The sequence below is a fragment of the Panulirus ornatus genome, chromosome 7 (genome assembly GCF_036320965.1).
Source record: "Panulirus ornatus isolate Po-2019 chromosome 7, ASM3632096v1, whole genome shotgun sequence".
Classification (NCBI taxonomy): Eukaryota; Metazoa; Arthropoda; class Malacostraca; order Decapoda; family Palinuridae; genus Panulirus; species Panulirus ornatus.
In genome coordinates, this window is record NC_092230.1 from 9,128,023 (window position 1) to 9,153,858 (window position 25,836).

General features: G+C 43.9%; 1 protein-coding gene and 1 pseudogene across 5 annotated transcripts in view; one reads left to right on the forward strand and one right to left on the reverse strand.

Annotated features, from left to right (window-relative positions):
* The window catches only part of LOC139749646 (uncharacterized), a 4,467-nt pseudogene extending 2,938 nt beyond the window's left edge, over positions 1 to 1,529 (forward strand).
* The window catches only part of LOC139749411 (glutamate-gated chloride channel-like), a 245,800-nt gene that overhangs the window by 63,201 nt on the left and 156,763 nt on the right, over positions 1 to 25,836 (reverse strand). For 4 of the 5 annotated variants that reach the window (XM_071663247.1, XM_071663245.1, XM_071663246.1 and 1 more), the window contains exon 3: positions 15,828 to 15,898. The exons of the other annotated variant lie outside the window; for it this stretch is intronic. In XM_071663247.1, coding sequence (XP_071519348.1) covers positions 15,828 to 15,898 — 71 coding nt within the window. The remainder of the gene's footprint in view (positions 1 to 15,827; positions 15,899 to 25,836) is intronic. 5 annotated transcript variants of the gene reach the window in all.

The following is a 25,836-nucleotide window of genomic DNA, read 5'->3' on the forward strand; positions in this document are numbered from 1 at the left end:
GCATATTCATATATGGTACTTTTCTCAAAATGGGTTTCCTTTTTTTTTCTTCAAAACAGGTAAACTCAGTGAAAAGTACATGATACTGCATGACACAACCATTGATATATGTTAAATTTAACTCGTAATCAAGTGCTTGAGGTTATTAAAGAAAAAATTGGGGCTACGTGTGGTATAAAGCAAGAATTTTCTGGCTATGAGAAGAAATTTCTCGTATCAGTATCGGCAGCCATGTTTGAAACCAAGTGTATGCGAGATTTTGATTTAGAAAAACCAAAAGAAAAACACTAAACTCATTTGCATAATCATTCAAAATCAGGCAGACGAGTTTTATAGATAAAAAAAAAGTGATCCTATATTAACGACTTAATTTTCTTTAATTACGGTTGAAATGTAGAGCCATTTTTTTTTTTTTTAATCTCAGACGAAAAAACAGTGGTCCATCTTGAATTGTGGTCAGACTTTGTATAAAACAATGTGAAAAGAAAGGGACAATCCATCTTGAATGGTGGTCAGAAATTGTATAAAACAATGTGAAAAGAAAGGGACAACCATCTTGAATTGTGGTCAGAAATTGTATAAAACAATGTGAAAAGAAAGGGACAATCCATCTTGAATTGTGGTCAGAAATTGTATAAAACAATGTGAAAAGAAAGGGATAATCCATCTTGAATTGTGGTCAGAAATTGTATAAAACAATGTGAAAAGAAAGGGACAATCCATCTTGAATTGTGGTCAGAAATTGTATAAAACAATGTGAAAAGAAAGGGACAATCCATCTTGAATTGTGGTCAGAAATTGTATAAAACAATGTGAAAAGAAAGGGACAAACCCAGTCTCAGAGAAAGGGGGGAAAAAATGTGAAAAATTTTATGGCCCATTTTTTATTTTTTTAAAAAAAGGCGGCCATCTTGAATTGTGGTATGGGGTCACAGACTAAGGCTATATGAAGGAACAATTCCTCTCACCTTCACTCACTCCTAAGCTGAATTCACATCAATACAGTAATTTCAGAGGAGACTGAAACGTGACCCTCCCCCTGGGTCATATGTCCCCAAAGTCTGAAAAAAAGGGGGGCGCGGGGGGGCGGAGGGGGGGCAACAAACCCCCATTTATCCATCCCCCCACACCAAAGGGTACCCCCAACCCATCCACCTCTCTCTCTCTCTCTCTCTCTCTCTCTCTCTCTCTCTCTCTCTCTCTCTCTCTCTCTCTCTCTCCCTCAGGTCGAGTTCAAATTGCCTCTTTACCTCCAGAGCAGAAGTTTGAAAATGTGAAAAGTTAATGGCGTGGTGGAGGGGGGACGAGCGAGAGACGGTGGACATGGCGGGGGAGGAAAGAAAGAAAAAAGAAAAAGAAAGAAAGAAAAAGAAAGAAAGAAAAAGAAAGAAAGAAAGAAAAAGAAAGAAAAAGAAAGAAAAAAAAGAAAGAAAAAGAAAGAAAGAAAAAGAAAAAGAAAAAGAAAGAAAGAAAAAGAAAGAAAGAAAAAGAAAGAAAAAACCCCGATTTTTGAAGGCAAAAATGACTGACCTCGTCTGTAACTTCTGTATTGTCTACTAACGACCTTGTAACGACCCTGTAAGTGATCGCTCATTCTTAAGACAAGCAGTGACCCGTGACATGAGTCTGAGCAGTGACACACTCACCCCCCCTTTCCCAGCAGTGACCATATCATCAAACCCCCTAATAGCCTTGTGACCTTTGACCTCCCCTCCCCCTTCCCTAGCCTGACCCCTAGCAGTGTCGCCTGACCTCACTTCAGCAGTCTCGTGACCTGATCCATCTATCTGTGACCCCGTGATCTAACCCCACTAGCGACCCAGTGACCTGAGCCTAGCAGTATCCTGTGACCTGACCCCCCTCAGCAGTGTTGCATGACCTGACCCCCTCAGCAGTGTTACATGACCTGACCCTCAACAGTGTTACATGACCTGACCCTCAACAGTGTTACATGACCTGACCCTCAACAGTGTTACATGACCTGACCTTCAGCAGTGTTACATGACCTGACCCCTCAGCAGTGTTGCATGACCTGACCTTCAGCAATGACTCCATAAACTGATTCCAAGCAACGTGACCCCCTCTCCCCCCCTTATCAGCTGACACTAAACTGACCCTCAGAAAGTGACCCTATGACCTGACCTCCAGCACGTGATTCTGTAACGTGAACCTCCACATCTCAGCAGTGACCTCTACAGATGACCCCTGGTTGTTGACCCCACACCCCAGCAGTGACCTCTGGTTGTTGACCCCACATCCCAGTAGTGACCCCTAGGGATTGACCCCTGGTTGTTGACCCCACACATCAGCAGTGACCCCTGGTTGTTGACCCCACACCCCAGCAGTGACCCCTAGGGATTGACCCCTGGTTGTTGACCGCACACATCAGCAGTGACCCCTGGTTGTTGACCCCACACCCCAGCAGTGACCCCTAGGGATTGACCCCTGGTTGTTGACCCCACACACCAGGAGTGACCCCTAGGGATGACCCCTGCTTGTTGACCCCACACCCCAGTAGTGACCCCTGGTTGTTGACCCCACACCCCAGCAGTGACCTCTACAGATGACCCCTGGTTGTTGACCCCAAACCCCAGCAGTGACCCCTAGGGATTGACCCCTGGTTGTTGACCCCACACACCAGCAGTGACCCCTAGGGATGACCCCTGCTTGTTGACCCCACACCCCAGTAGTGACCCCTAGAGATGACCCCTGGTTGTTGACCCCACACCCCAGCAGTGACCCCCTAGGCATTGACCCCTGGTTGTTGACCCCACACCCCACTCCTGACCTGACCTCTCAAGTTTACATTTGCATCCCCACCCTCAACTTGGGGGGTCACTAGATTTCCCCTCCTCCCCTCAGCCATGACCTTACCTAGCAGCTTAGCACCCTCCCCTCTTCCATGCTCCCCTCACCAACCATCCTCCCCTCCAAAACACCACTCCCCTCTCTCCCCATTAGTAAACTGTCATTAATTTTGAGTGGCCGAAGGATCTTCCTTTCTCTCAGTGGTACCAGGCGCCACCGAGACCCGAGAACACAAACTCTCACACCCATCTATGATCGCCTTTACCTTCCCTTCGCCACTTCACCTCTTTTACGCCCTCCTGGGGCTTAAAGATGGGGTCAAAGGGGGAGTGTATTAGCACAAACGGAAGCAGGTGGCAGTAGGTGGATCGAGAGGTGGAGGAGGAGGGAAGAGAGAGAGCGGTGGTGGAGGGAGGCGGGGTTGGCTACGCGCCTCGGGGCAGCGACAAACAAGGGACTCAAGCAGGTCCTCCATGCCTCGCCCACTGTTGCCAACACCCGTCCTACCGACATACCTCTCTCCTCTCCACAACCCCTTTTACTAAATTCTTAAATATTACAATATTTTCCACTCCCATCAAAGATCTCGATGTGTATATCTTGAGAAAAAACTTGATTAACGATGATGAATATATAAATCTTACCGAAGAGTAGCGAGTTTCTTCACAAGATGGTATGTTTAAACTCCTCACGTATTCACACCTGTTGGTTACGCCACCCGCGTATAAACCATTTAATTACCCAGTATGCACTACTCCCTTACCACTTCCCACTCTCTAAAGAAATATTCGGGAGGGCAGGGAATATCATCATCATCTCTCTCTCTCGATATTCATATATTCATGAGGGGTAACGTCCAAGGGGTAGAGGAGGATGGAGGATACACCTCCGGGTGTATCTGGTAACACTGCTTCGGTTCAGTCAATGTGTCCCCCTCCCCCCAACACCGTGTATAGTCTCTCTCTCTCTCTCTCTCTCTCTCTCTCTCTCTCTCTCTCTCTCTCTCTCTCTCTCTCCGTCTCTCTCTCTCTCTCTCTCTCCCCCTATCTATCTATCTCTATCTCTCTCTCCGTCTCTCTCTCTCTATCTATCTATATCCATCTATCTCTATCTAAATTTAGGCAGCTCAGGTTTGGGAAGAGAGACGAGAAAATGTTTAATCTCTCTCTCTCTCTCTCTCTCTCTCTCTCTCTCTCTCTCTCTCTCTCTCTCTCTCTCTCTCCCTCCCGGGTCGCCAGCTGTCGTGCCGTGGCAGGAGAGTCAGCCGAGCTCAACACTGAGGTCAGCGGATCTTCGCAGCGCTGACGGGTAACTGACCGAATATCGAGAGCAAAGACTGTGAATACAGAGGAATATTACTATCTGAAGCCAAATACCTTGAATATCTAGATGGCATCTCGTCATACCCCATCATCTAGAGCCAATACCTCGTTATCTAGAACAATATGAATACCCGAGGGAATATCTAAATATCTAGGGCCAAATATCCGAATATCTTAGAGAATATGCTGATTACTTAGAGGAATATCTTCAACAACTGAAGCCAAAGCTGAATATCAGGTGCCATCTATGCCCAAGGAATACCTGAATCTCACGGAATACTTAAATATCTTTGAATCTTCAAATACACACGAACAAAAAATGAACGTGTTCAACAATAACCAAAATATTTGGAGAATGACCCGAATATTTCCAGCGAGAGGTGAATATCTGGAGCAATAGGGAACATGACTAGACAAATACGTAAATATCTGTGAATATCTGGAGCAATATTGGAACATCTAGTCACAAGTGAATATCAATAACATTACGCGAATATCATAGCATTATATGAATATCTAGAAACCTATGTAACTGTCTAGTATTACATGCGAATATCTAGACGAAAATATGAATATCTAGAGCAATGTACGAATATCCAAAATCACATAGCTAGGATACGTGAATATCTAGAACGTTCCGCGAATATCTAGATTCATGTGTATCTAGATGGAACATCAGGTGAATATCTAGAACAATACGCGAATATCTAAGCGAGCTGGTTTCACGAATACAACCGCGAAGTACGAGACCGCGAAGTACGAGACCGCGAAGTACAAGGCCGCGTAGCACGAGACCGCGAAGTATGAGACTGCGAAGTACGAGACCGCGAAGCACGAGACCGCGAAGTACGAGGCCGCGTAGTACGAGACCGCGAAGTATGAGACCGCGAAGTACGAGACCGCGAAGTACGAGACCGCGAAGTACAAGGCCGCGTAGTACGAGACCGCGAAGTACGAGACCGCGAAGTATGAGACCGCGAAGTACGAGATCGCGTAGTACGAGACCGCGAAGTTCGAGACCGCGTAGTACGAGACCGCGAAGTACGAGGCCGCGTAGTACGAGACCGCGAAGTACGAGGCCGCGTAGTACGAGACCGCGAAGTATGAGACCGCGAAGTACGAGACCGCGAAGTACGAGACCGCGAAGTATGAGACCGCGAAGTACGAGACCGCGAAGTACGAGACCGCGAAGTACAAGGCCGCGAAGTACGAGATCGCGTAGTACGAGACCGCGAAGTACGAGACCGCGAAGTACGAGACCGCGAAGTATGAGACCGTGAAGTACGAGACCGCGAAGTATGAGACCGCAAAGTACGAGACCGCGAAGTACGAGACCGCGAAGTACGAGACCGCGTAGTACGAGACCGCGAAGTACGAGACCGCGTATTCAAGACCGAAAGATGAAAAAAAAGATTAGAGTATAAAAGAAAAGGGCGCAGACAGAATAGTACAGAGAAGAATCAAAGGGAGAAGAGGGACAGAGACGAGAAGAGAAATGGGAAGAGACGCAGCAGAACAAGAAAGGGCAGATGGGCGAGGGGACAGAATAGGGCAAACGAGACGAGGCAACAACTCCTGGCCAAAACCGAAAAGGTAGCATTACACCTGCCCTTTCTAAAGCCCTCTACATCAGTTGCCATCGCTACGGCCTGATTCCACGCCACCTGCCCTTTCTAGAGCCCTCTGGGCCTCTTGCCCTCATCACAGACCCCCACGCCATCAGCCCTCTCTAGAGCCTTTTTACATCAATTGCCCTTTCGAGAGCCCTCAACGCTACTTGCCACTCTGTATGATATTCCACGTCAACTTCCCTCTCTACAATCCTCCACGCAAACTGCCCTTTCTACATCTCTCTAAACTACCCTGTCTCCAGCCCTCCACGCCACTTGCCTTTTCTATGATCCCAGACACCATCTCGAGCCCTCCACGTTCCCTGCCCCCTCTATAACCCTCCACGCCACCTGCCCAATCTATAACCCTCCACGCCACCTGCCCGCTCTATAACCCTCCACGCCACCAGCCTGCTCTATAACCCTCCACGCAATCTGCCCGCTCTATAACCCTCCACGCCAACTGCCCGCACTATAACCCTCCACGCCACCTGACCGCTCTATAACCCTACACGCCACCTGCCCGCTCTATAACCCTCCACGCAATCTGCCCGCTCTATAACCCTCCACGCCACCTGACCGCTCTATAACCCTCCACGCCACCTGCCGGCTCTATAAACCTCCACGCCACCTGCCCGCTCTATAACCCTCCACGCCACCTGCCCGCTCTATAACCCTACACGCCACCTGACCGCTCTATAACCCTACACGCCACCTGACCGCTCTATAACCCTCCACGCCACTTGCCTACTCTATAACCCTACACGCCACTTGTCCGCTCTATAACCCTCCACGCCACTTGCCTACTCTATAACCCTCCACGCCACTTACCTGTTCTGTAACCCTCCACGCCACTTGCCTACTCTATAACCCTCCACGCCACTTGCCCTTCTCTATAACCCTCCACGCCACAAGAAGAGAGAGAGAGAGAGAGAGAGAGAGAGAGAGAGAGAGAGAGAGAGAGAGAGAGAGAGAGAGAGAGAGAGAGAGAGAGAGACGGTGGACTTACTCACTGTGGCTAACTGTCGTCCCTCAGGTGGGGGACCAAAAACTCCTCAGAGAAAAATCTTCGACAATTACCCAAGTCTCCCCTCCTCCTCATCCCTACGGGGGTGGGGGGGGGGGGGTCCATTGTGGCAACAGAAAACGAGTGACTTTGGTGTGTCTATATAGAGGTGGGTAACTTACCCGTCCCCCCTCCCTTAGAGTCATCACTTTCCTTTTGTGCATCAAATTGGTCGACACACATTCTCCTCAACTTCCCTGTCAACTCCCACGATCTTTTTCTCTTTGTTTTTTCCAGTCGAGTTGAAGTATTTGTTTATTACTACCCTCCCTATTCAACTGGCGCCTGGATTTCGGTAATTCTCCCTACTATTCTGTGCCTGGATTTCGGTAACTCTCCCTCCAACTTGCGCCTGTATTTCGGTAATTCTTCTTCCAACTCTGTGCCTGCATTTCGGTATTTCTCCCTCCTACTCTGTGCCTGTATTTCGGTAATTCTCCCTCCAATTTGCGCGTGCATTTCGGTCATTACTCCCTCCTACTTGCGCCTGCATTTCGGTCATTCTCCCTCCATATATATATATATATATATATATATATATATATATATATATATATATATATATATATCGGCCGCTGAACCCAAATGGTAATAATTTAACAATACAACGTAAACTTTCATTGATTCTCGGCCATGGCAAACCATTTCAATTTCCAAAACATAATCTACGTCAATTTTCATTAATTTTCGTGTACCAGGAAATAAATCGTACGGTAATTTTACAGTAAATGTAATTACTTTTCGGTCATGTTAAATTATCAAAATTAATTTCCACACAAGACTTCATATACACACATTACATGTGAGGCCACCACAATGCACCATTAGAAAGGCTCTTAAAATTCTAATTGTAAATCAAAAATTACTCAAAAATCATTAAATTTTTAAAAAATCTGTCCTCACGTTGTACAGTTGTAAATAATTATTTACTCTAAAAATTATCAATAATTTAAAAAGAAAAAACCTCTGTCCCCAAGGTGTCTACTTGTAAATAAAAAATATTTAATAAAAATCATCCATTTTAAAATATCTATCTTCACGTTGTCTACTCGTAAATCAAATTACTTTTTTTATTCATCAATCAGTGAAAATTATCAATAGATTTTTAGAGCCTCTATCCTTACGTTGTCTACTTGTAAATCAAATTATCATTTACTCATCAGTAAAAATTATCAATAAATTCTGTAAAACTCTGTCCTCACGTTGTCTACATGTAAATCAAATAATCATTTACTCGATAAAATGATCAATAAATTTTAAAAACCTCTGTCCTCACGTTGTCTACATGTAAATCAAATAATCATTTACTCAATAAAAATCATCAATAAATTTTTAAAAACTCTGTCCTCACGTTGTCTACATGTAAATCAAATAATCATTTACTCGATAAATGATCAATAAATGTTTAAAAACTCTGTCCACACATTGTCTACAAGTAAATCAAATAATCATTTACTCGATAAATGATCAATAAATGTTTAAAAACTCTGTCCTCACGTTGTCTACATGTAAATCAAATAATCATTTACTCGATAAATGATCAATAAATGTTTAAAAACTCTGTCCACACATTGTCTACATGTAAATCAAATAATCATTTACTCGATAAATGATCAATAAATGTTTAAAAACTCTGTCCTCACGTTGTCTACATGTAAATCAAATAATCATTCACTCGATAAATGATCAATAAATTTGTAAAAATTCAATAAATTCTTTAAAAACTCTGTCCTCACTTCGGACATGGGGGGGGGGGGGATATGATGTACAGTGTATGTACACATGAACAAACCGTTCACTGTCGTTCACATGGTCCTCTCCAGTGTACCCCGTCGCTCCTGTGCCGTTCACCCCTTCTGATGCACCGTAACTCACGTTCATCGATACGTTCAATCCACGGGTACGACGGTACGACCCTGGTGCACGACGGTACCACCCTACTAGGGCACGACGGTACGACCCTACTAGGTCACGACGGTACGACCCTACTAGGGCACGACGGTACGACCCTACTAGGGCACGACGGTTCGACCCTACTAGGGCACGACGGTACGACCCTACTAGGGCACGACGGCACGACCCTACTAGGTCACGACGGTACGACCCTATTGGGCACGACGGTACGACCCTACTAAGGCACGACGGTACGACCCTACTAGGGCACGACGGTACGGACACGACGGTACGACCCTCGGGCATGACGGTACGGACACGACGGTACGACCCTCGGGTATAACGGTACGAGCACGGCGGTGCGACCCTTAGGTATGACGGTACGACCCTAGTGGGACACGACGGTACGACCCTAGTAAGGTACGACGGTACATACCTCCTAAGGGGTCAAGTCAAAGGTTAATTATACACCCTTCGTGCTCGGTGTACCGTCATGCTGTAGAGGTGTACCGTCGTGCTCAAGAGGTCGTACCGTCGTGCTCAAGGGTCGTACCGTCGTGCTCAATGGTCGCACCGTCGTGCCCAAGGATCGTACCGTCGTGTTCAAGGGTCGTAACGTCGTGCTCAAAGGATCGTACCGTCGTGGTCAAGGGTCGTACCGTCGTGGTCAAGGGTCTTACCTTCGTGGTCAAGGGTCGTAATGTCGTGTTCAAGGGTCGTACCGTCGTGGTCAAGGATCGTACTGTCGTGCTCAAGGGTCGTACCGTCGTGCTCAAGGATCGTACCGTCGTGTTAGAGGGTCGCACCGTCGTGCTCAAGGGTCGTACTGTCGTGGTCAAGGGTCGTACCTTCGTGTTCAAGGGTCGTACCGTCGTGCTCAATGGTCGCACCGTCGTGCCCAAGGATCGTACCGTCGTGTTCAAGGGTCGTAACGTCGTGCTCAAAGGATCGTACCGTCGTGGTCAAGGGTCGTACCGTCGTGGTCAAGGGTCTTACCTTCGTGGTCAAGGGTCGTAATGTCGTGTTCAAGGGTCGTACCGTCGTGGTCAAGGATCGTACTGTCGTGCTCAAGGGTCGTACCGTCGTGCTCAAGGATCGTACCGTTGTGTTAAAGGGTCGCACCGTCGTGCTCAAGGGTCGTACTGTCGTGGTCAAGGGTCGTACCGTCGTGCTCAAGGGTCGTACCGTCGTGCTCAAGGATCGTACCGTCGTGCTCAAGGGATCGTACCGTCGTGCTCAAGGGTCGTACCGTCGTGCTCAAGGGGTCGTACCGTCGTGCTCAATGGTCGTTCGACACTGAATCTTGCTGTTCATATGACCAATATAATGAACCTTGCCGTTCATGTGATGTACTTTACCGAGCCTTACGTTCACTCTGTAATTTACTAAAGATTGTCGTTCACTTGGTTTACTTTACTGAACCTTGCCGTTCACTTGGTATACTTTACTGAACTTGCCGTTCACTTGGTATACTTTGATGAAGAATGCCGTTCACTTGGTGTACTTTACTGAACTTTGTCGTTCATTTGGTGTTAGAATATATTGCTTGCCGTTCACTTGGTAAGCGCCTTACTTGCCGTTCACTACTAAATGGTAGTACTTGCCTTTCACTTGATAAATTACATTGCTTGTCATTCATTTGATGCAATATTTCTACTTGACGTTCACTTGATAATATATACCGCTTGCCGTTCACTTAATAAAATACAATGCATACCGTTCACTTCATACATCACTTGCCGTTCACTTGATGAAATACATTTCTTGCCGTTAACTTTATAAATCATACTAGTTGCCGTTCACTTGATAAATCACATTACTTGTCGTTTACTTAAAAAGCATTTCCTGCCGTTCTCTTGATATAAATACATTACTTGCCGTTCACTTCATAAAACATATTACTTGCCGTTCACTTCATAAAAAATATCACGTGCCGTTCACTTCATAAAACATGTTACTTGCCATTCACTTCATAAAATATATTACTCGCCGTTCACTTCATAAAACATATTATTTGCCGTTCACTTCATAAAATACATTACTTGCCGTTCACTTCATAAAATACATCACTTGCCGTTCACTTCATAAAATACATTACTTGCCATTCACTTCATAAAATACACTACTTGCCGTTCACTTCATAAAACATATTACTTGCCGTTCACTTCATAAAATACATTACTTGCCGTTCACTTCATAAAATACATTACTTGCCGTTCACTTCATAAAATACATTACTTGTTGTTCACTTAATAAAATACATTACTTGCCGTTCACTTGATAAAACATGTTACTTGCCGTTCACTTCATAAAATGCATAACTTGCCGTTCACTTGATAAAACATATTACTTGCCGTTCACTTCATAAAATGCATTACTTGCCATTCACTTCATAAAACAAATTACTTGCCGTTCACTTCATTAAATACATTACTTGCCGTTCACTTCATAAAATACATTACTTGCCGTTCACTTCATAAAATACATTACTTGCCGTTACCTTCATGGAATACATTACTTGCCGTTCACTTCATAAAACATATTGCTAGCCGTTCACTTCATAAAATACATTACTTGCCGTTCACTTCTTAAAAAACATTACTTGCCGTTCACTTCATAAAGCATATTACTTGCCGCACACTTCATAAAATACATTACTTGTCAGGACCATGACAGCATCAGAAAGGGCCTATCCTCACCATGGTACCACCAGAAAGGGCCTATCCTTCACCATGGTACCACCAGAAAGGGCCTATCCTCACCATGGTACCACCAGAAAGAGCCTATCCTCACCATGGTACCACCAGAAAGGGCCTATCCTCACCATGGTACCACCAGAAAGAGCCTATCCTCACCATGGTACCTCCAGAAAGAGCCTATCCCCATCATGGTACCACCAGAAAGAGCCTATCCTCACCATGGTACCACCAGAAAGGGCCTATCCTCACCATGGTACCACCAGAAAGGGCCTATCCTCACCATGGTACCACCAGAAAGGGCCTATCCTCACCATGGTACCTCCAGAAAGAGCCTATCCTCACCATGGTACCTCCAGAAAGAGCCTATCCTCACCATGGTACCACCAGAAAGGGCCTATCCTCACCATGGTACCACCAGAAAGGGCCTATCCTCACCATGGTACCACCAGAAAGGGCCTATCCTCACCATGGTACCTCCAGAAAGAGCCTATCCTCACCATGGTACCTCCAGAAAGGGCCTATCCTCACCACGGTACCATCAGAAAGGGCCTATCCTCACCATGGTACCACCAGAAAGGGCCTATCCTCACCATGGTACCACCAGAAAGAGCCTATCCTCACCATGGTACCTCCAGAAAGGGCCTATCCTCACCACGGTACCATGAGAAAGGGCCTATCCTCACTATGGTACATCCAGAAAGAGTCTATTCTCAGCTATGGCACCACCAGAAAGGGCCTATCCTCACCATGGTACCACCAGAAAGGGCCTATCCTCACCATGGTACCATCAGAAAGGGCCTATCCTCACCATGGTACCACCAGAAAGGGCCTATCCTCACTATGGCACCATCAGAAAGGGCCTATCCTTCACCATGGTACCACCAGAAAGGGCCTATCCTCACCATGGTACCACCAGAAAGGGCCTATCCTTCACCATGGTACCACTAGAAAGGGCCTATCCTCACTATGGTACCACCAGAAAGGGCCTATCCTCACCATGGTACCACCAGAAAGGGCCTATCCTTCACCATGGTACCACCAGAAAGGGCCTATCCTCACCACGGTACCACCAGAAAGAGCCTATCCTCACCATGGTACCACCAGAAAGGGCCTATCCTCACCATGGTACCACCAGAAAGGGCCTATCCTTCACCATGGTACCTCCAGAAAGGGCCTATCCTCACCACGGTACCACCAGAAAGAGCCTATCCTCACCATGGTACCACCAGAAAGGGCCTATCCTCACCATGATACCACCAGAAAGGGCCTATCCTCACCATGATACCACCAGAAAGGGCCTATCCTTCACCATGGTACCTCCAGAAAGGGCCTATCCTCACCACGGTACCTCCAGAAAGGGCCTATCCTCACCATGGTACCTCCAGAAAGGGCCTATCCTCACTATGGTACCTCCAGAAAGGGTTTATCCTCACCATGGCACCACCAGAAAGGGCCTATCCTCACCATGGTACCTCCAGAAACGGCCTATCCTCACTATGGTACCATCAGAAAGGGCCTATCCTCACCATGGTAACACCAGAGAGTCTATCCTCACCATGGTACCACCAGAAAGAGCCTATCCTCACCATGGTAACACCAGAAAGAGTCTATCCTCACCATGGTAACACCAGAAAGAGCCTATCCTTCACCATGGTACCACCAGAAAGAGCCTATCCTCACCATGGTACCACCAGAAAGGGCCTATCCTCACCATGGTACCACCAGAAAGGGCCTATCCTCACCATGGAACCACAAGAAAGACCCTATCCTTCACCATGGAACCACCAGAAAGGGCCTATCCTCACATGGTACCACCAGAAAGAGCCTATCCTTCACCATGGTACCACCAGAAAGAGCCTATCCTTCACCATGGTACCACCAGAAAGAGTCTATCCTTCACCATGGTACCACCAGAAAGAGCCTATCCTCACCATGGTACCACCAGAAAAGGCCTATCCTCACATGGTACCACCAGAAAGAGCCTATCCTCACCATGGTACCACCAGAAAGGACCTATCCTCACCATGGTACCACCAGAAAGAGCCTATCCTCACCATGGTACCACCAAAAAGAGCCTATCCTCACCATGGTACCACCAGAAAGAGCCTATCCTTCACCATGGAACCACCAGAAAGAGCCTATCCTTCACCATGGTACCACTAGAAAGAGCCTATCCTTCACCATGGTACCTCCAGAGAGGGCCTATCCTTCATCATAGTACTATAACAAATAAATAATGTCAACAGGTTAGCATGGTGGGCCCATCGTTCATAAATGACCATAACTCATTTAACAGTTTATCAAAATAATGACACACGTTATCACTAAATGTAGGATGGTGGGGATAGGAGGCAGGGCGCGCTCACATAAAGTCTGCGGACATGGAGATCCACATTTCAGTTACTTGAACACGAGTTGTATTACTTAAATGTTTAGTTATTGTTTGAGTTTTAATAACAATCAACTATAGCACACACACACACACACACACACATATATATATATATATATATATATATATATATATATATATATATATATATATATATATATAGACACACATATATATATATATATATATATATATATATATATATATATATATATATATATATATATATATATATATATATATATATATATATATATATATACATATATATAATGTTAGTCTTCAATGGGTATTAGTAATTAGCTAAAGACTTTGTTTACACATCTTTTTCTGGCATGGGGTCGTAATGGTCAATTCTCTGTGGTGAGGGTAGGGAGGGGACGACCTTACTGCTGCGGCTGCTGACTGAGCCCAACTGTTCATGGCGCAGTCCACTTGTGATGAGCTTCACTCGTTGCCAATCACTTTATTCCCTCCAATCACTAATTACAATCACCCAATCACAATCACCCAGCCACCTGTCGCTCGAACTGGCTATACACCAATCATTCTCACCTTCAAACCCAGTTATTCACTTTTCAACTCAGTCATCTATTCATCCTGGTTCTTAAATCGTCTCTCATTCGACCAGTTATTCAACCAGTTTACTCACCTCGTTCTACCAGCCCCTCCTCCATCCTCACCTGTTCCTCAACACAACACACGTATCGTGCAACCATCCTAGCGCTCATTCCTGCCAGCGTTCATCCCCGCCAGCGATCATCCTTGCCAGCGTTCATCCTTGCTAGCGCTCATCCCTGGTAGCGCTCATTCCTGCCAGCGCTCATCCTTGCTAGCTTTCATCCCTGCCAGAGCTCATCCTTGCTAGCGTTCATCCCTGCTAGCGTACATCCCTGCCAGCGCTCATCCCTGCTAGCGTTCATCCCTGCCAGCGTACATGCCTGCCAGCGCTCATCCTTACCAGCGCCCATCCTTACCAGCGTACATGCCTGCTAGCGCTCATCCTTACAAGCGCCCATCCTTACCAGCGTTCATCCCTGCCAGCGTTCATCTCTACCAGCGTTCAAAGCAATTATTTTTCATATATTTTTTCTTTTTTTGCTGACGTTCATCATCTTTCCCACCGCTCAAGCAGTCTACCGCTGCTCCTGGCTGACACTAAGCCATATGTCTGTCAGTCAGGGACAGACACGAGTTAAAAGTGTTAAGTCAACAAGAACCAAACTATATTGGAGGGAAAAAAAAACAAAAACAAAAACGAAGCGTCTAAGACTAAGTCTTACATCCTAGGTTATGGCTAACACAACTCAACACCAACTTAATAAAATGAAAACATATTAAGAGAAAAAAAAAGCTGTTATTTAAAAAAACGTTAATAATAGCAACCAAATATTGGTCCAACCAGCTGTGTGGGGGGCTAATATTTTTTTTATTTTTTTTTGGGTTGGTTTTGGCGTTTCTGAGAGTGAAGGTGTTGGAAATGTTAATATCAGCACCTTCTCCAATGTTAAATTACCAACACACGACAATTCATACCAACTGGGAGATGGGTGGCGTGTTAAAAAAAAGGTATTGGATTTTAATTCGAAAAAAATACTGACAATTATAACACTTCAAATGTAAATCAATCAATCGGTCATATATATATATATATATATATATATATATATATATATATGTATATATATATATATATATATATATATATATATATATATATATATATATATATATATATATATATATAATAGTAAATATAAAAAAAGAATATTTACTACTTTATATATATATATATATATATATATATATATATATATATATATATATATATATATATATATATATATATATATATCTTTTTTTAAGCTTTTCCTGTCTGTATACACATACGATGACTTCCTGTATCGAGAGGTGATGTCATCGGTGAGTTGGGCCATTTGTCAAAAAAAAAAAAAAAAAATTGGCCAATTTTTTTTTTTTTCGAATTAAACTCCCAGCGAGAGAAGGAAGTGAGTGCATGAGGGGCGTAAGACTCACCATATTGTAATCATCAATCTTGCTTATTGATCGAAGCATCAGGTTGACATAGACTATGGTAGGTTGATCGTCTACAAACGTAAGAAGATTATGTGAGTAATAATGGTTGAATAATAAATGATAAATAACATTTATCTGTACAAAAGTTGAGTCTGGCGAAGCTGCACTCGTCTTTTATTTTCCCATATGTCTCTCTCTCTCTCTTTCTCTCCTTCTTCCTCAATAGAAATATAAAATAAAACTTTACAATGGCTTAAGAACTTATAAAATACAGCTGAAATAGGGTAAAATATCTCAGTCTTCCCTCCCTCCCCATTTTCCCCCACCCACCCACCTTTTTTTTTTTTTTCATCGCCATGAAAGGTAATCCAAGTGAAGGAAAATTAGAATAATAAAAACAGATTGATGTGGGGGGGAAGGGAAAAAAATATTGGTTTTCAGTCAACCGAAGGAGGGGTTGGTTAGGGGGTCTCTTGTATACCAGGGAGGGAGGGAGGGGAAAAATATATGTATTGTATAAAACGTGAGTTGTATTATGAGTGGGAGGCGTCAGTTGGTGGATAGTGATGGGTTAGGCCTAACCCCAGTGTATGATCAAGACAGCATACACAGACACGGACCATGTCATACACAGACACGGGCCATGTCGTACACAGACACAGGCCATGTCGTACACAGACACGGGCCATGTCGTACACAGACACTGGCCATGTCACACACAGACACGGGCCATGTCATACACAGACACGGGCCATGTCACACACAGACACTGGCCATGTCATACACAGACACTGGCCATGTCATACACAGACACTGGCCATGTTATACACAGACACTGGCCATGTCATACACAGACACGGGCCATATCATACACAGACATTGGCCATGTCATACACAGACACGGGCCATGTCATACACAGACACTGGCCATGTCATACACAGACACGGGCCATGTCGTACACAGACACTGGCCATGTCATACACAGACACTGGCCACGTCATACACAAAGACACGGGCCATGTCAAACACTCGTGTGCCATATCGTAGACAGTGTGTTAAATACAAAAGGCTACGGCAGATTCGATATGAAAGTTGGATATAAACACAACAGGTCATCCAAGTATAGCCAAAGTATACTAGAAGTATACACAGTGTTTTGATTAAGGTATACACAGTGGGGTATGAGCCGTACACAGCCAGTGGCCGAGGATCGAACCCAGGACACACTGAAGGAAGTACAGGAAGGGCGCAGGGGTATGAATTGGCTTGTAAGGTACAGCTGTAACTCGTAGAAACTCGTGTGTACAGATGTACACCCATGAATGATATCTCGAACACGAAAATTTAAAGAGGAACACAGCATGGAGAACGAAAACGAAACGGAAAATTAATTAAGCTTTGAGGGAAAGTAAAGTTGAACAGCAGAAGAAAGTGGCGAGCGAGGAGCGATAGAATAAAACTAAGTATTTTGGATTTTGGATTCTATGGGTGATAAACAGTACCATCTTCTGTACTGTGGTAATGAATGATTAGACACTTTACACTACCAACACGGTAACGTGATACTTAAATGCTCTACATCCTTACTTAACAGAGTCGAAAGCGGTCCGACTTATAAACTGTCCCAGGCTAACTTCCAAACTTGACCCCCTTGCCCTACGCCGCAATGTTGGTTCACTTTCCCTCTTCTATAGGTATTACTTTGGTTTTTGCTCCCGAGAGCTGGCTGCTTGTGTACCCCCCACCACTAGCTAAACCATGCAATACTCGGCAAGCTGCTGCGTCACATGATTACTGTGTGGATGTTGGCAACTCGAGGGTGGGCCGTTTTGATAACTGTTTCTTTCCCTACACCTCCAAGCTTTGGAACTCTCCACCTTCTCATGTCTTTCCCAATAACTATGACCTGGAACATTTTAAAAGACAGGTTTTTTCACTTCCTCCAAAATTCGTAAATACTTCCCTTGGTCTCTTCCCTTTCCCTTTCATTAACCTCTCTATATTTCAATTAAGGCAATGGCCATCGAATTGGTCTAATACAAACTATCGAACTGCTTTCTCGCCAATCTACTAACACGTCATGCAATGTTTATGACCCCCTCCAGCCAGTCACCAATCACTTCAAACGCAAAAGTTCAATAATTCACTTGGATTTATGACAGAATATCACGGTCACCGAACCATGACATGACAATCTGGCTTAAAATTATGACCTAATGACACCCCTAACCTTATTAGGTAAAAAATAATCGACCATGTCCAAAAATAATCATGTCCCACGGTCCCGAGGAAAATATAATCGACCCGTACCATAATTAGGGAAAAAAAATCATATTTACATACGGTCCCGAGGAAAATATAATCGACCCGTACCATAATTAGGGAAAAAAATCATATTAACATACGGTCACGAGGAAAATATAATCGACCCATACCATAAAGTAATCAGGGAAAAAAATTATCTTAACACACGGTTCCGAGGAAAATATAATCGACCCATACCATAAAGTAATCAGGGAAAAAAAATTATCTTAACACACGATGCCGAGGAAAATATAATCGACCCATACCATAAAGTAATCAGAAAAAAAATTATCTTAACATACGGTCCCGAGGAAAATATAATCAACCCATACCATAAAGTAATCAGAAAAAAAATTATCTTAACATACGGTCCCGAGGAAAATATAATCGACCCATACCATAAAGTAATCAGGAAAAAAAATTATCTTAACATACGGTCCCGAGGAAAATATAATCAACCCATACCATAAAATAATCAGGAAAAAAATTATCTTAACATACGGTTCCGAGGAAAATATAATCAACCCATACCATAAAGTAATCAGGGAAAAAAAATCATATCCCACGGTCTCGAGGAAAATATAATCGACCCATAACATAAAGTAATCAGGGAAAAAAAATCATATTTACATACGGTCCCGAGGAAAATATAATCGACCTGTACCATAAAATAATCAGGAAAAAAAACATATGAACATACGGTCCCGAGGAAAATATAATCGACCCATACCGTAAAGTAATCAGGAAAAAATATCATATTAACATACGGTCCCGAGGAAAATATAATCAACCCATACCATAAAGTGATCAGGAAAAAAAAATCATGTCCCACGGTTCCGAGGAAAATATAATCGACCCATAAAGTAATCAGGGAAAAAAAAAATCATCTTAAATCGAATCAGGTTATGAACTACGCCTTTAAGACAGTGTAGCCAACCTCAAAAGACGTTCCTTGACAGCCCTTTCGCCCCAACCGTAACGACTTAACGATCATTTCACCCGAGCCAGATGGCGTCATTGATCAAAGGGCAGGTAGTTAAAGACACTAACTACCACGCCAATTACTTTACAGCTGTATATATATACCCCCAACGTGTCAAAAGCCGTGTATGGTAGAGTTGGTGACCTGAGAATGTTAATTGGCCACAATGACCCCTGACCATATCCACGTTCTGTACGTGTCTGATGCTAATTGGCCACAATGACCCCTGACCATATCCACGTTCTGTACGTGTCTGATGTTTTGAGTATGATTCACCGGGGTAATGGCATGATTACATCACTTATTTCATTAATAATGACATGGCCATCTTTACCGGATAATTGGGTAATTTGAAGGCTCATTCTTTTTGCCTTTCTTCCTCCCTTTTGATAGTCTGACGTGAATTGGTTCTTTTTTTTTTTGAAATCATGTAAATCGTCCATATTTCAACTGAGTGATTAACGTCTGAATGGTCGTCAGTCATACGGCCATAACTACGGGGGGGGGGGGGGGGTAGTTACGACCTTGGGCCCTTCTTCCTACGTCACAAACTGATACTGATCATTAATGTTAATATTCGTTTTCCCTTAAGATCACAAGGGGGCGTGGGGGAAGTATCTTTTAAGTGTAGCATATATATATATATATATATATATATATATATATAAAGAGAGAGAGAGAGAGAGAGAGAGAGAGAGAGAGAGAGAGAGAGAGAGAGAGAGAGAGAGAGAGAGAGGAAATGGAGTGAGTACTTAGAAGGTGTGTTGAATATCTTTGATGATAGAGTGGCAGATATAGGGTTCTTTGGTTGAGGTGGTGAGCGAAAGGAGAGGGTTAGGGACAATGGTTTGGTCAAGAGGCAAGAGGTAGTGAAAGTCTTGAGGAAGATGAAATCCGGCAAGGCGGCGGGTTTGGATGGTATTGCAGCAGAATTCGTTACGAAAGGGGGTGACTGTGTTGTTGATTGGTTGGTAAGGATATATATTCATTGTATGTATCATGGCGAAGTGCCTGAGGATTGGCGAAATGCATGCATAGTGCCATTGTACAAAGGCAAAGAAGATAAGGGTGAGCGTTCACACTACAGAGGCATAAGTTTGTTGAGTATTCCTGGGAAATTATACGGGAGGGTATTGATTGAGAGGGTGAAGGCATGTACAGAGCATCAGATTGGGGAAGAGCAGTGTGGTTCAGAAGTGGTAGAGGATGTGTGGATCAGGTGTTTGCGCTGAAGAATGTGCGAGAGAAATACTTAGAAAAACAGATGATCATTTATGTAGTATTTATGGATCTGAAGAAAGCATACGATAGAGTTGATAGAAATGCTTTGTGAAAGGTCTCAAGAGTATGTGGGAGGTACGTGAATCTTTTTTTTTTTTTTTATTTTACCAAGGATGTAAGTCATGTGCACGAATGGGAAGAGAGGATATAGATTGGTTCCCAGTGAATGTCGGTCTGCGGCAAAGGTGTGTGATGTCTCCATGGTTGTCTGATTTGTTTATGGATGGGGTGATTAGGAGGTAAATGCAAGAGTTTTGGAGAGTGGGGCGAGTATGCCATCTGTTGCGTATGAGAGGGCCTGGGAAGCGAGTCAGTTGTTGTTCGCCGATGATACAGCTCTAGTGGCTGATTAGTGTGAGAAACTGCAGAAGTTGGTGACTGAGTCTGGAAAAGTGTGTGGAAGGAGAAAGTTGAGAGTAAATGTGAATAAAAGCAAAGTTATTAGGTTTAGTAGGGTTGAGGGACAAATCAATTATGATGTAAGTTTCAATGGAGAAAAATTGGAGGAAGAAGTGTATTGGATTCTGGGAGTGGACTTAGCAGCGGATGGAACCATGGAAGCGGAAGTGAGTCACAGGGTGGGTGAGGGGGCAAAGGTTCTGGGAGCGATGAAGAATGTGTGGAAGGAGAGAACATTATCTCGGAGAGCAAAAATGGGTATGTTTGAAGGAATAGTGGTTCCAACAATGTTATATGTTTGCGAGGCATGGGCTATACATAGGGTTATAAGGAGGAGGATAGGTGTGTTGGAAATGAAATATTTGAGGACAATATGTGGTGTGAGGTGGTTTAATGAAAGGGTAAGAGATGCGTGGAAATAAATAGAGTGTGGTTGAGAGAGCAGAGGAGGGTGTGTTGAAATGGTTTGGATATACGGAGAGAATGAGTGTGGAAAGATTGACAAAGAGGATATATGTGTCAGAGGTGGAGGAAACAAGGAGAAGTGCGAACCAAATTGGAGGTGGAAGGATGGAGTGAAAAAGATTTTGAGTGATCGGGACCTGAACATACAGGAGGATGAGAGGCGTGCAAGGAACAGAGTGAATTCGAACGATGTGGTATACCGGGGTTGACGTGCTGTCAATGGACTGAACCAGGGCAGGTGAAGCGTCTGGGGTAAACCATGGAAAGGTCTGAGGGGCCTGGGTGTGGAAAGGGAGCTGTGCTTTCGGTGCATTACACATGACAGCGAGAGACTGAGTGTGAACGAATGTGGCCTTTTTCGTCTATTTTTCCTAGTGCTACCTCGCTGAAGCAGGGGGTAGCAATACTTTTTTCCTGTGTGGCGGGGTAGCGACAAGAAATGGATGAGGGCAATCAAGTATGAACATGTCCATCTGTAGATATGAATATGTCTGTGTATGTGTATGTATATGAGTGGATGGGCCATTCTTCGTCTATATCCTGGCGCTATCTCGCTGACGCGGGAAACAGTGATTAAGTATAACGAATAAATATTATATATATAAATATTATATATATATTGGAGAGGATCACAATTTTGCGCGTGATCAAGATATTCCTATGAGTCCACGGGGAATGTGATTATCACACGAAAGTGCACTTGGGAACTTACCATGTTTCATTTTCCCCGTGGACTCATGGGAATATATATTATCTTTTTTCTTTACTTTGTCGCTGTCTCCCGCGTCAGCGAGGTAGCGCAAGGAAACAGACAAAAGAATGGCCCAACCCACCCACATACACATGTATATACATACATTCCACACATGCAAATATACATACCTATACATCTCAACGTATACATATATATACACACAGACATATACATATATACACATATACATATTTCATACTGTCTGCCTTTATTCATTCCCATAGCCACCCCGCCACACATGAAATAACAACCCCCTCTCCTCCAAGTGCGCGAGGTATCTCTATGAAAAGACAACAAAGGCCACAGTCGTTCACACGCAGTGTCTAGCTGTCATGTATAATGCACCGAATCCACAGCTCCCTTTCCACATCCAGGCCCCACACAACTTTCCATGGTTTACCCCAGACGCTTCACACGCCCTGGTTCAATCCATTGACAGCACGTCGACCCCGGTATATCACATCGTTCCAATTCACTCTGTTCCTTGCACGCCTTTCACCCTCCTGCATGTTCAGGCCCCGATAACTCAAAATCTTTTTCACTCCATCTTTCCACCTCCAATTTGGTCTCCCACTTCTCCTCGTTCCCTCCACCTCTGACACATATATCCTCTTTGTCAATCTTTCCTCACTCATTCTCTCCATGTGACCATACCATTTCAAAACACCCTCTTCTGCTCTCTCAACCACACTCTTTTAATTACCACACATCTCTCTTACCCTTACATTACTTACTCGATCAAACCAACTCACACCCCATATTGTCCTCAAACATCTCATTTCCAGCACATCCACCCTCCTCCGCACAGCTCTATCCATAGCCCACGCCTCACAACCATACAACATTGCTGGAACCACTATTCCTTCAAACATACCCATTTTTGCTTTCCGAGATAATGTTCTCGACTTCCACACATTCTTCAAGGCTCCCAGAATTTTCGCCCCCTCCCCCACCCTATGATTCACTTCCGCTTCCATGGTTCCATCCGCTGGCAAATCCACTCCCAGATATCTAAAACACTTCACTTCCTCCATTTTTTCTCCATTCAAACTTACCTCCCAATTGACTTGACCCTCAACCCTACTGTACCTAATAACCTTGCTCTTATTCACATTTACTCTCAACTTTCTTCTTTCACACATTTTACCAAACTCAGTCACCAGCTTCTGCAGTTTCTCACATGAATCAGCCACCAGCACTGTATCATCAGCGAACAACAACTGACTCACTTCCCAAGCTCTCTTATCCACAACAGACTGCATACTTGCCCCTCTTTCCAAAACCCTTGCTTTCATCTCCCTAACAACCTCAACCATAAACAAATTAAACAACCATGGAGACATCACACACCCCTGCCGCAAACCTACCTTCACTGAGAACCAATCACTTTCATCTCTTCCTACACGTACACATGCCTTACATCCTCGATAAAAACTTTTCACTGCTTCTAACAACTTGCCTCCCACACCATATATTCTTAATATCTTCCACAGAGCATCTGTATCAACTCTATCATCTGCCTTCTCCAGATCCATAAATGCTACATACAAATCCAGTTGTCTAAGTATTTCTCACATACATTCTTCAAAGCAAACACCTGATCCACACATCCTCTACCATTTCTGAAACCACACTGCTCTTCCCCAATCTGATGCTCTGTACATGCCTTCACCCTCTCAATCAATACCCTCCCATATAATTTACCAGGAATACTCAACAAACTTATACCTCTGTAATTTGAGCACTCACTCTTATCCCCTTTGCCTTTGTACAATGGCACTATGCACGCATTCCGCCAATCCTCAGGCACCTCACCATGAATCATACACACATTAAATAACCTTACCAACCAGTCAACAATACAGTCACCCCCTTTTTTAATAAATTCCACTGCAATGCCATCCAAACCTGCTGCCTTGCCTTAACCTCAACCATAAACAAATTAAACAACCATGGAGACATCACACACCCCTGCCGCAAACCTACATTCACTGAGAACCAATCACTTTCCTCTCTTCCTACACGTACACATGCCTTACATCCTCGATAAAAACTGGAGGAACTGAAGTGTATTAGATATCTGGAAGTGGACTTATTAGAGGATGGAACCATGGCAGCGGAAGTGAGTCACAGGGTGGGGAGGGGGCAAACGTTCTGGGAGCGTAGAAAAATGTGTGGAAGTCGAGAACATTATCCCGGAGAGCAAAAATGGGTATGTTTAAAAGAATAGTGGTTCTAAAAATGTTATATGGTTGCGAGGCGTGGGTTATAGATAGGGTTGTACGGAGGAGGGTGGATGTGTTGGAAATGAAATGTTTGAGGACAATATGTGGTGTGAGGTGATTTGATCGAGTAATGAAAGTATAAGAGAGATGCGTGGTAATAAAAAGAGTGTGGTTGAGAAAGTATAGGAGGGGGTGTTGAAATGGTTTGGGCACATGGAGAGAATGAGTGAGGAAAGATTAACAAACAGGATATATGTGTCAGAGGTGGAGGGAACAAAGAGAAGTGGGAGACTAAATTGGAGGTAGAAGGATGGAGTGAAAAAGATTTTGAGCGATCGGTGCCAGAGCAAACAGGAAGGTGAGAAGCGTGCAAGGAATAAAGTGAACTGGAACGATGTGGTATACCGGGGTCGACGTGCTGTCAATGCATTGAACCAGGGCATGTAAAACGTCTAGGGTAAACTATGGAAAGTTTTGTGGGGCCTGGATGTGGAAAGGGAGCTGTGGTTTCGGTGCATTACACATGACAGCTAGAGACTGAGCGTGAACGAATGTGGCCTTTTCTGTCTGTTTTTCCTGGTGCTACCTCGCTCAAACAGGCTTTCAATAGCCAGTGTCATATCAGCTACCATGAATTGAAATATGTATCATTTACGTGGTACACACTGTGAAAGTTTATTTTTTACGCGCTCTCCTGTAAAGATAGCTCACATATTATACGCCATGAACATTATCTTTTGTGTATCTAATACCCGGACTGTTATAATTTAAGTGTTATACAGTCAAAAGTATCTCTTACATGATATACACTAGAATGAATATCTCTTACGTGTCATATCTATATTTGATATCTACGCAAGGGTCCCGAGTTCGCATCCTGGCTGTTGGAGGTTTGTATGTTCTATGAAAGTGCGCGTTTACATGCATTTTGTTCGTTATATATATATATATATATATATATATATATATATATATATATATATATATATATATATATATATACATATATATATACATACACACTTCCCACGTATTCCCTGCGTGTAGCAGAAGGCGACTAAAAGGGGTGGGAGCGGGGGCTGGAAATTCTCCACTCCCTTTTTGAATTTCCAAAAGAAGGAACAGAGAAGGGGGCCAAGTGAGGATATTCCCTCTAAGGGCCAGTTCTCTGTTCTTAGCGGGAAATGGCAAATATGTATGAATATATATATATATATATATATATATATATATATATATATATATATATATATATATATATATATATATATATAAACGCCATTTCTGGGGTTCCTGCAGCTTCAAAGCTACGCTCCACACAGGAGCAGGGTAAAGTGGGCTCCTTTAGCGTCCTCAATGAACGCTGCGCTTCTTTCTATCTGCTGACCATGGCAGCCTCGCCTGAGATAACTTCTAGTTCGTGATGTTAACACCTGCAGGCTGTGTCTGCCACCACCTGTGTGTGTGTGTGTGTGTGTGTGTGTGTGTGTGTGTGTGTGTGTGTGTGTGTATAATGACCTACTTGTACTGTACGTGAAGGGATTTCGACACTGGTGGAGCCCCAGCTCTTGAAGTTTATCTACTGTCAAATAAAAGGT